At 44.5% G+C, this 12522-nt stretch overlaps 1 protein-coding gene across 1 annotated transcript in view; it reads right to left on the reverse strand.

The window, feature by feature from the left end:
- Positions 1-12423, reverse strand: part of Mtpbeta (mitochondrial trifunctional protein beta subunit) — a 34509-nt gene extending 22086 nt beyond the window's left edge. The window contains exons 1-3 of the mRNA XM_065442533.2: positions 12306-12423; positions 4431-4487; positions 1480-1603 (exon numbers count right to left, since the gene is read on the reverse strand). Coding sequence (XP_065298605.2) covers positions 1480-1603; positions 4431-4487; positions 12306-12363 — 239 coding nt within the window. The 5' untranslated portion in view covers positions 12364-12423. The remainder of the gene's footprint in view (positions 1-1479; positions 1604-4430; positions 4488-12305) is intronic.
- Positions 12424-12522: the final 99 nt, after the last annotated feature.

Consider the following 12522-nt stretch of genomic DNA (forward strand, 5'->3'; position numbering starts at 1 on the left):
CAAATGCACCATTTATGACTGTGGTGCTCCCTGCAGTCATGGTGTCCGTTTCCGAGTTGTCGTAGAGAGTTGCAAGCATTGTGCTTTTAGGCTTCCAATTCTCTTCAAGTTTCATTTTAATATTTGGCAGCCTAAATAAAAACTTGCCTTCAAGAGTCACAACAATTTGGCTGACTTTTATGCCCAACATTCAAATGAACTCGGCGACCATGCTAGCAGAGTATCCCCACATAACAGTCCACATGCAGCCGACAGCTTCTGTGTGCTTTCCGATTTCCAGTCGACCACAGAAATGATACGAAACATTCACGGAATGCTTGCCAATTCTGTAAGACTTTATATTGACGGACGGTCGCTATAAAGCCTTGTAGCGACCGTTCGTTACTATAACTTTTACAGAAAACATGTGCAAAATACATGAAATTGGTAGAAAGGGTACAGCAGACAGTTTATGCATGTTTTTCATATGCTTCGATGAATTTATTTTTTATAGTCCTTTGTTTTCCTTTTTGAAAATCTAGCTTTTATTTGTGTTGTACATAGTACTTCATTTGCTTTTATAAACCTTGCACTTTGGGTGGGGGTTAGGGTGTAGACATTTATTGATCTTATTTAGTTATTATGTTAGCATTATTTACTTTGTTGATACTGCTATGTTGCAGATGATGCAATAATTTCTAATAGGAGGTCCCGCTGACAGTTCTGCGACTCTTGGACCACCTCCAGTAGTAATGCTGAATGAATGAAGAAACACTTCTGTCGAAATACCTATGCTTCACACGTATTTGAAGAGAGAAGTCCTCAGCTAAACCAACTTTGTTAACTTTCTTAATGTCGGGGTTTTTTCAAAGAGGACGCACCCCTAGTGCCGGGCACTGCTTTTTGAATGTGTCCGTGTGAAAACTTGGATAACATTTTTGCATAAGGAGACAGGAGCAAAAGGGAGACGTAGACACAACAACGCACCAACTATAACAATTTATTACCGATGAATTCATGAATTTATATACTTCATGCGCAACCGTGCCACTCCTGGTCAAATTGCCATACTGCTCCTTCCAAAAAGGTCATCTATTTAAAAGGTAGGTCAACAGACACAGTGTTAATGCATGCTTCACCCCTTTGCCTGATAGCCTGCGCGCAATCATCAAACAAAGGTGTGCATTCACACTCTTGGCAATGAACATGACCATTGCAGTAATATGCGGTGCCCACATCACAGTGTCACGCATCGTGATGTCTACGTTGCCGTTTCGTCCCTGTCTGCTCGCACAAAAATGCTGTCCAAGTTCCTAGTGACTTTTCTTTTTCTTTTAAGATATTATAAAATGAACACAACGGTTATTTTAGTTATTCAGAAGAGGAAAAAAGAAATGACACAGTTAACGGCAAATGCACTCGTAGTATGGCCCTCATTAGACAGTGGAGAAGGTACAGGTACATCAGTGCCACTGAAAGGGCTACGAGGAAACCACTCACAGGAAGGCAGCTCTCTGAAGATCATGAGGCATCAAGTCATTGTACTTGGTACCAGAGACTAGGAATGGTGTTCGCACGCCTTCCACCAAGACAATGTTTCTTTGACCAGAGCTTGACTTTGGTGCTACAGACAAGAGAAAGAAAACATAAAAAGAAAGAAGCACGAGCTCCAGTGAAAGAACAAAGCATGCGAGGCACTATCATGTCAACGGAAAAAAGTTGTGGGTCGCAGTTGAATTTAAGGACCAAGTCACAGCTATAAACTAAATTAAATAGTTGTGATGTTGAAAAAAATTCAGGTTTAATTGAAACACCTCAAAACTGCAATTGGCCTGCTATGTCTATATGGCATTTTGTAGATGCTTAATAGAAGCAAAAAGTTTGAATGAGAACTATTGTGCACTTCATGGCTTCTCAGGGTGGAGTGGCAGTTGAAAGCCAAGAAAAGTCCACAATGGCATTCAGGCCAGTGTGTATGTTGACAGATGATGCTACAATGTGGCCATATGGTAATAGATAATTTGGTCTTAAATCTGTTCATATAAACGCTCTGGTTTCACATTCATTCAAACTTGAGTGCGTGTGTACAGAGAAATTTCTGTCCAGAAAGTTTGTGAACTTTTGAAATTGCTGTCTGACGATAATTAAATTTCATTGCAACTTGTAAGGCAGCACATTTATATCAGTCAGAAAAAAAAACCTCTATCTACATGCATTTGTTACTGCACGTTTGTGTGAACTGATGTCGACTGCATTTTGGCAACTTTCCCCCTGCATGCTGAAACGAAAGAGTCAGGGGGAGCAGCAGAGTTGTGTGAAATTTTACGTGAAGCTTGAAAAACTCTTTTACGCAGACATGTCAGATGCTACAAACAACTTTTGGGACTTCAGCTTTAGGGAACACAGCAACGCAAAAATGGTGGAAACGTTTCAAAGAAGGCTGTACTTCTGTTGCAGATGATGACTATTCAGAAAACCCTTAGTCTTCAAAACCTGATTCCACTGTGGAGGAAGTGCATGAAATGATCCATTCCAACTGTCACCTGACAGTTTTGGAAATAGCGGAAGAGATCGGCATTAAAAAAAATTGTGTGCCACGAGATTCTCATATAGAGACATTGGGAATGCTCTGCCTCGCAGCATAATTTTTGCAGCAGCACCATCAAAAACAATTTAGCTAGCTGAGCTGCGCGGCATCACCAAAGAAGCGTACCAGGACGCATTCCTTTGATGGCAGATGTGCTGCATTGAGCATTAAGGTAAATGTCAGAAATTTACTTTTACAAAGTTCACAAACTTTCAGCACAGACGTTGTATACAATCATATTGACACGTGCACTTATCTTTATCGGGCGACCACGTTTCGCCGCTTAACAACTGTAATCGCACAGCGAGGGACGCGCCTGCATGTATCCGACGTTTCTGGAAAATTATCGATGCTTCTACCCGGCTGTCTGTTGTCGCCGAACCTTGTGTTATCTGATTTTATCGCGTAACGCGAATGGTGCAGAACTTTGTGGAAGGCACGCGGGTCCGAACAATTAGTCTGGAACATTCGACGACTGCTCTATAAAAGCCAACGCGCTTGACCCGCTGATCAGATTTTCGACGATCACCGACCGTGTTCGCCGCTATCGTTGTGCTATAAGTGTAGCCTCTTTTGTGGGCACAGGATCGCCCAATAAAAGTTAGTTTTGTGTTTCACAGTATTGCTACTGTGTTCTTTGACGTCACGACCACGTGACAATATAATGACCAAAACCACGATCTGATTATGAGGCATGCTGGAGGGTGAGGGCGGGGGCTCTGGATTAATTTTGCCCTCCTCAGGTTCTTTATTATGCTCCCAATGCATGGTACACAAGTGTTTTTGCATTCCACCCCCATCAAAATGTAGCCGCTGTGGCCGGAATTAAACCTGCAACCTTGAGTTGAGCAGCCCAATGCCATAGCCACTGGGCTACCTGCAGGTGTCATATAACAAACCACAGTTCTGTTTTCACCTATATCTTATTCAACGTCAGGCAATTCAAAATAATATGTAATGTGAGTGATGTCAGCACAGGCACTCCATAATACATGTTTAATGAAAATTTTATATGTAACGAACCATTTACATGGATGTCATGGCCCACTCAAAACTTAACATCTAAGCAAATGATGCTGATGCTACAAGAAGAATAAAGAGATTAGCCGAAAACAAAACAAGAAAACATATCACAGCAGTAACGTGACCTAGAAGTTGATGTATTTAAGATAATCGTGGCAACAAAATATTCACTTAGACAAAGTTTATTTGCAATGTTCAAGAAGTGTTCCATCTAGCTTGTCTAAATTCGTAGACAACGCTTCAATGACTGTAATGACTCATGTGCAGACGCTTCAATGACTGTAATGACTCATGTGCAGATGACTCACAACATGTAAAAAGTGCAAAGCATAAACAATGTGGGAAAAAAGAAGTAGCTCATTTGAGGTTACTTTCCTGGCCTAGAAAGCTTTTCATACAGACAAAAAGGCAGACTACAGTTAAAAAAAAAAGAAAGAAAGAAGAGATAGAGGGGAAAGCTTTGGCAGAAAAAAATAAAAGGAACAAAATAAATAAGTAAGCATTTATGTGGACAAGTTTCTTATGTTTTTCTCATGATGAAATTGTGACAAGGAACAATCCGTATAAACCGGAATATAGGTCGGCCTGGAATATAGGTTGACCCCTGACTTTGACTTCGCCAGACGACTCCCAATAGGATAAAGACCACCATAAAAGACTGACGAATTTAGCTCTTCTTTTTCGGTAAAAATATCTTGACCTATATTCTGGTTTGCATGGTAAGTGTCCATTATAGGATGTGTCACAATGCCGGTTCATTCGCTATGTTGAAACGTACAAAGCAAATAGCAGTCAGTGTTTATAGAAAGGAATACAAGCTGCAACTTGCATGTTCACTTACTGTGGGCTGTAGCATAGTGGCTGGTTGAGACGGCACTGGACAAAGCAGCTGGGCTACCTAAACAAGAACAAAAGATGCGCACAAGCGATGTTGACTACCTTACATCAACACAGATAAGGTCCCTAATCAGCACTACAATGTTTTTATTTTTATTTTTGTCAAATATAAATGTGAAGCTCTAAAAACTAGTTTCCCTTCACTTTGCACAAAGTCCATAACAAAGGACAGCCTTTGTCATTTTGCAATTTATCTACCTGCTTATAAACTTCTGAGGGTGTTTTCGAAATGTGACTCAGGTTAAATGTAAAAAAAAAAAAAATGTGATTATTTATTTTTACAATTCAAAGACAAGTAAAACTAGTCAAGCAAAATAAGGACAGCACAAAGCTTTTGCACCCTTCTCGTTTTTCAGAAAATGTTGCACGCCCAAGTACAATACGAATGAATACATTTTCTGAAATAATGTACCACGTTGACACAAGAACATCCTTAAGAACACCTGCTCACTGCAGTGTTCCCGACATGCACACGACGAGAAATGCAAGGTGACAGGCAGACGTGAATTCATCACAGCTCAAAAGCAAAAGGAGGATGAGACAGGTGTCACAGGCACTACAGCTACCCGCCTCTGTCGAGCCTACAGCTGCAGTTGTGGAGGAAATTCTGCCTGGTCTTACAGCTTGCCTACAGCAGTGCTTTATACGGTGCTCACCACAGAATAACCCAACTCCTAGTGAATTGAACTGCTGGATTACATATTGAAGCACCTATAAACACTCAAGAAATGTGCACTGAAAATCAGATGTACATTACGAAAAGTGCCATGTATATGTCCCTGTATGCCATCTACAATTGGCCACAAAAGTTTACAGTACACGAGTTCCATGACAAATGCGAGTTTCTGCTCTGTTAAGGCATGGCCCTAACACTACTATAGATTCAAACATTGAATTAGGCCTTTTATCACGTCTTGTAAACGTTTATGGCTGACTGTATGTCACTACATACAGCTGGGGAAAAAAAGTTCTGCTACCATGGCTGCCATACAAAACGCACGCATTTCCTTTGGCCTAGGTAGCATAAAGTTTGTCTTAGAAGTGCACTGTAGTAAGGCTGTACTTCTTAACTGAGCTGCTTGCCGAAGCAAAATAAAATTTACACTTTCCTTTCCAAGGTCACCCTGTTTCGTGTGTAACAAATATATTCTTGGTTATAAAAATGTACCCTTTACAAGGGCTCTACCACCATAAGATGTCAGAGTAAGCACCACACATCCTGCCTGCGACAATTTACTTCGGTTTTTCACATAGCGAGTTCTCAATATTGAAAAGACATAATGACCAGATAAATGATACCATATCTTAGCACTGTCATTCCGCCTTGCAACAACCGTTGTCTGTTATTTGTGTCTAAGTTCCAGGTGCTTTGGTTTATCAAAATAATCCAAAACATTTGTTTTCTCGTTTTGTTCTTTTGCAAGAACAGCTGGTGCCTTTCCATTAACCATGCTAAACTTCAGAAAGCAACAGATAATTTCTTGTGCCCTTCTTAAATTTAGCATGATGTGGTTAAGTGCACAAGTAAGGGAGAGCTAGACACTTTATTGAAAGCCTGAAACGTTAAATTTGCTGGAATTTAAATAAATTTTGCATCTAGTCTGCGAATTCAGCAATGACAGAAACGACTACTGTTAGTAAACAAAGCGCTAACTATTCAAATTTATTTACGAGTTTTATTGTCCCAATGCAACACACTGGCTATGAGGGGCCGCACAGTCTGAGGCAGTGGATTACTGTAAGTGAACCCATGACCATGGGCTTAGCAGCAAAACACCACAGTCACTCAGCCACTGTGGCGAATCAACTGTGGTGGCAAGAGGAAATGGGGTCAGTTTAAGTGGAGGTCACAAGACTGCACTGCAGATCTTAAAAACACCGAGAAGTTTATGAAGTAGGCGTCCGGGATTGTGCAAAGTGGGCAAAAGTTGATCACTGAAAGCGGTGAGCTCATTATGAAGTGAGGCCCACCTAACAGACCTCCCACACTGTTTCCGCTTTCTACAAAACACTTTACTTGTGGATATAAAATTCAACAAACCGCGACTTGTTGATGCAAGCATCTACCCAGCTGGGCGCTGCCTGGTCTCACAGCAAGTTCAGTACACTGCACTGCACTGCATGTGCACTGCATGCAATTGTACTTATTTTTAAATACACCACCACCAATTGAAGTCGTGCACGACACAAATGCAAAAGAGAACGCCTATTGTTATATCGTGCATATTAAATCAGTACGACAGGAATGGAGACATTACTCATCCTCTGCATTTATTCTACCTTCTTTTTCCTCTCCCTTGGGCGGCTCCAAGCGCGCGCCTTCTCATGGCGCTGCGGTAGGCAGCGACGCCTTATATAACATATCCCCTCGTGAAAAAAAAAACAAAAATGGTCCGTTACTTCCTGATGTAGTCGTGCAGCTTCTTTGGTGTCTTCTTGTTGCGGGCGCTTCTCCTCACGCGTTCTTCGCATCTTGGCAAATTAGCTGAAGCTTGTTGCGTGTGCCCTGCAGCACGTGGTTCAGGAATCAGGGGTGCATTATCTGCGCGTGATGTGCCAGGTTGTGACGGATGGCTTACAGCCGCACTAGTTGAGTGATCGGATGCCGGTGACCAGTTCATGACAGTCGTGGTACCTAATTTCATTTTGCTGATAGCTTCAGGGTGAACGGCCGCTAATTTGGAAGCATTCCACACCCGCCCATCTTCCAAGAGGTAGGAGGCGGGTCCGCGCTGTCCAATAATTTTCTTGGGCGCAGAAAACTGTGAAGATAACTTCCCCTGGACTGCAGGTAGCTTAACCCGCACGTAGTCACCAACGGCGAAGTTGGGTTCCTTGGCACCGCGTTTTTGATCGGTGTAGCGCTTCGACGTCATTTGCTTGTTCTTGATGCGTTCTCTCAACAGCTGTAGTGCCTTTGAAGGGTCATTGGTGAAACATTTGTCAGGGAATCCCACAATGTCAAGTCTGGTGCGAGGTTGGCGTCCGTGAAGAAGAACAGCGGGTGCAGCACCAGTAGTCGCATGAGGCGTACAGCGATATATTTGTAGGTAATCAAACATCGCTGTTCTTATCTCACGACGTTCTAACAGGGCTAATTGAATATAGGACTTTAATACCCTGTTAAATCTTTCCACTAAACCGTTAGCTTGCGGGTAATACACTGAAGAGTTGTAATGGGTGATTCCGCGCTCTGTGAGAAAATCTTGAAAATTCGCTGAAGAAAATTGTGGTCCATGATCGGATACGATCCCACGTGGATATCCTTCTCTCGCGAAAAGTTCAAGTAGGAATTTGGTCACTGTAGACGTGGTCGCATCGCGTACGAAAGTCACCTCTGGCCACTTGCTGTAGTAATCAATAAGCGTAATGGCAAATCGACAGTCCGTTGGAGCTTGCGTGAAAGGTCCCACAATGTCGATAGCAACTTTGTCCCAGGCTCTCTCAGGAAGAGTGACGGGTTGCATTGGGGCTGCAGAAGTATGTGCTGATTTGTCACATGACTGGCAGGCTACACATGTGCGTACAAGTTCTTCAATGTGATTGTCCATGCACGGCCACCAATATGACTCCCTAAGACGAGCTTTGGTACGACTAATTCCTGGGTGTGACTCATGCGCCAGATCCATAAGACGGCGGGTCAAAGCTGAAGGCACGACAATCCTGTCACCCCGGCAAAGAATGTCGCTAACAACAGAGAGTTCAGATCGCACGTGAAAGTAAGGTAGCAGCTCTTTTGACAAGGATTTCTTGTCAGGCCAAGAAGTAGTGTTAAACTGCTTAACTTGAGAGATAGCCTGATCGGCGGCACTTGCTTCTTGAAGCTCCTGCATGGTAACTACTGGGGACAAGAGACATATAAATTCTTCTTTGGGTGCATCATGGATGAAACTCTGTACGGGCAGCCGGGAGAGTGCGTCAGCCACGACGTTTTCGCTACCCTTCCTGTATTCCATGATGTAGTTGTAGCACAGCAACCGGGATGACCAGCGCGCAATCCTTAAAGGACGGTGACCTGTGCCTTTCGTTGAGAGGAGCGTCACCAAAGCAGCGTGGTCTGTCCGCAAGATGAAAGGTCGGCCCCACAGGTAAACGTGCCAGTGCTCGCAGGCCCAGACGCAGGCAAGGGCCTCACGTTCACCGACGGAGTACTTCCGTTCATGCGGTTGAAGAGTGCGTGAGGCGAACGCGACAGTCTGCAGTGATGTTCCGTTATCCTGCTGCAGTACAGCACCTAATCCATATCCCGAGGCATCAGTTGTAACGTACACGGGTAATTGAGGATCAAAAAGGTGAAGAACTTCACAAGATGTTATCAACGTTTTCAGCTGCTCCAAGCCGGTTTGGGCTGCCGCAGTCCAAGCGAAAGGCGCGTTTCCGCGAAGCAAAGCACGCATTGGCTCCACAACATCAGAAAAATGCGGGATGAACTTCGAGTAGAAGCCTGCGAGTCCCAGCAGCGAGCGAAGTTCATTAATATTTGTAGGTGATGGTGCCTTGGTTATCGCCTCGATAGATGACATCAGTGGGAATAACCCTTTGGCGCTGACAACATGGCCTAGGAAAGTCAACTCTGTGACGTCGAAAACACATTTATGGTTGAGCCTGAGGCCAGCGTCAGAGAGCCGTTTCAAAACAGTGCGCAAATTGACCAAGTGATCCTCTCTGGAGCGTCCGTACACGATTATGTCGTCAATGTAAAACAAGACACCTTTGCATCCTTGGAGGATCATATGCATCATCTTCTGAAACGCTGACGGTGCCGATGCCAGTCCAAAGCACACCCTCTTAAAGCGAAATAGTCCGTCGTGGGTTATAAACGTCGTAAGATCACGACTCTCTGGACTTAGTGGTAACTGATGGTATGCAGAAGCTAAATCTAGCTTGGAGAATCGCTGTGCACCAGCCAAGCTGTTCAAAAGTTCCTCAGTTTGTGGCAGGGGAAAACTGTCCACTACTATAGATTTGTTTGGCTCTCGTAGGTCTACGCACATGCGAATCGAGCCATCCTTTTTTCTGGCTACGACAATTGGCGAGACCCACTCTGAAGAATCGACGCGCTCAATGATGTCCTGGGCTTCTAATTTTTGTACTTCTGCCGAGACTTGCTCACGAATGACGAGTGGGAGTCGTCTCAGTTTGCTGGCCACTGGTTGAACAGATGCGCGAACTCGGACCTTGTGAGTGAAACCTCTGACAGTTCCTAGCTGCTTTTCAAACAAGTGCTCGAACTCGGAACGTAATTCAGGAGGGAGCACAGGAGTTTCTTGCGTCGTTAGCAGACACCTGAGAGGTGACCCTTGAATCTTCATATCCAGAGCCGCGATGCCATCTAAACCAAGAATGGTTGTTCCTCCCGACACAACGTACAGAAGGACAGAAGTGCATCGGCCATGAAATGAAACTGGAGCAAGGAAACATCCTTTTATAGGAATTGCTGACTTAGAATAATCGAGGAGCTGGACGGACGTTGATGTCAGGGGAAATACAGTATCGAAATGGCGTCGGTAAAGCTCTTCGGCTAGGATTGAAACTGATGATCCAGTGTCAATCAGGAACGACACGGAAATTCCTTCAATTTCCAAAACTGCATAAATTCCCTTCTTACGACTCCAGATGTGACAAACACTTATGTGATCGTCCGTGTCAGCTGTATCTGCGTCGCCTTCCGTGACAAGCTGAATTTTCTTTTCAGACTTTCGGGAAGACTTGCACAACTTTTCCAGATGGCCAGTCTTTCCACACCTGCGACACTTAAGTGTCTTAGCTTTGCAGTGAGGGCTATTCGCCAGATGGTCCAAAGAACCACAACGATAACATTCTTGCTCTTTCAGAGCTCGACGACTTTCAGTTGGCGTCGTATAGCATGTGCACGTGCCACAGTGCTTTTCTCTCATATTTGAAGTGTTTGTGTTTTTAACGTGATGCACTTGTGCTTCATGTCGTGCAAGTTCTCTCGCTTCTCTAGTCGCCTGATCATGCTGTCTCGCAATGGTGAGGGCCCGGGAAAGCGTAAGAGACTCTTCCAGTAAAAGACGTTCACGCAAGTATTCGCTAGTAGTTTTTTCTATAAGCTGGTCGCGCATCATGTCGTCCGCCAAGTCACCGAAGTTGCACGCTGCTACGAGACCTCGTAGCGCGGTGACGTAATCGAGCGCAGTCTCACCTGGGGCTTGTGCACGTCGACGGAAACGGTGACGCGCTGCGGTGACATTGACAGAGCTCTTGTAGTGACTTTCAAGTGTCGCAACAGCGCAGTCGAACTCATCAGGGGCAGGAGTCGTCAACGGCCCTCCGGTGGCGCTCGAAGCCAAAAAGCGCGGGTCGTCCTCCGACGTGAGGGTCTGGAAGATGCGTTGGCCTTCCAAGCCCAAGCAGTTGAGCAGAATCGCCTTCCGACGCAAGGCAGGTAGGTCGGAGGCGCCCGATGCCACCATGTAGTTCCTGAACGCTTGAATCCATTGCTCCCATGGGATGACTGGGTCTCCAGGTGATGACAGGAACGGGGGTGGCGGTTGTAGCCCCGAAATACTCATCGTAGAGGATGATATGCAGCAATCGACGGCACAGATGAAGGGCAAGCTGGTAGCACATGGGTTGTTAAATCCTCGTCGCCAATTATGTTATATCGTGCATATTAAATCAGTACGACAGGAATGGAGACATTACTCATCCTCTGCATTTATTCTACCTTCTTTTTCCTCTCCCTTGGGCGGCTCCAAGCGCGCGCCTTATCATGGCGCTGCGGTAGGCAGCGACGCCTTATATAACACCTATGTTCGCTGCAGCTTCTGTAACTGAAAGTGGCTGGTGCAGCAAGAAATATAACAAAGCAGGCTCGAGAAAATGTAACCTATATAGCGGCACCGCTCGAAGGTTAGAAGTGCAAGTGCACTGATAGGGTTGTCTCATTGAGGCGACGCGTGCCCTATCTGAGCCGGATTGCACTTTGTACAAGTAAATATGCACACACTAGCACTATGACATCCGGGTTCAGATAGTACAAGCGGGCGATTTATCCTGTATCACTGCAAAGATATCACGTCTCGCTGAATACTGCTAGAAGATGACAGGGAAACGAGGTGTTCGTGCGAATAACGTACGAGATACAAAGAGTCACTGCATGGGACTGCTGGGGAAGTGTTGACCTTTACTAAAAGCAAATATATTACAAGAACATCATTTCGCACTACGTGTTAAATAGTACTGTTTACTACTATTTTCCACATGCATTTTGTCGCCTTTAGTGACTGCCTGCGTTTTCAAAATACCTTCAATGCAACTCAAAACTGTTGCGTACGCACAGTGGTTACTTAAGAGGTCGCAAGTAAAAAATTAATACACACTGATCAGTAAAAAGTGACGAGTCGGCACGAGGTATTGTTTTTTCTCGTTCAAGTTACTTCATCAGCGAGACCTCGCGGTTTTACAGTAACGTCAGGTCATTTTGAATGAAGCGATGAATTCTGAACAATCCCAAAATCGTAGGCGCGACGCAAGATCTTGCGTATAGAACACAAACCACGAAGGCAAATACGCAACGCCGCCAGGAAACATTTAGGTTGCGACAATATTACGTTGCATCAGAAAGGTAGCATCCTATTATCGATAACCGGTCCAAGTAGGTGCAACATTTGGGGGAAACGCGAAATACGGGAACAAGGAAAAATTATTTCTCGTTGGGTGGTGAAGACGAATTGCAAATAAAACTAAAAGCGTTTAAAAAAAGCATGACAGCGAAGGATAACAAAGGGCTTCAAAAGTTTGAATTCAAGCGTGCGCGTAAACGAAAGAATACCGGCCAAATCGTCGTACTCACAGAATTTGACGCGTTTCAACGTCGAGGACACACCGATACGAGCCGACACGAACGCCATGATTGCTATGGACGGAATCCGAAAAACGTGGCATGGGCGACGCCCCAAAACATTTTCCTCTAACTCTCTCCAACTCATTCGCGTGTCCAGAACGCTACTTTCAGACAACCAGAGTGTGTAGTCAACAAGCATAAAGTTAATGCAATATATTCATAAACT

The sequence above is a fragment of the Dermacentor albipictus genome, chromosome 6, assembly GCF_038994185.2.
Source record: "Dermacentor albipictus isolate Rhodes 1998 colony chromosome 6, USDA_Dalb.pri_finalv2, whole genome shotgun sequence".
Classification (NCBI taxonomy): Eukaryota; Metazoa; Arthropoda; class Arachnida; order Ixodida; family Ixodidae; genus Dermacentor; species Dermacentor albipictus.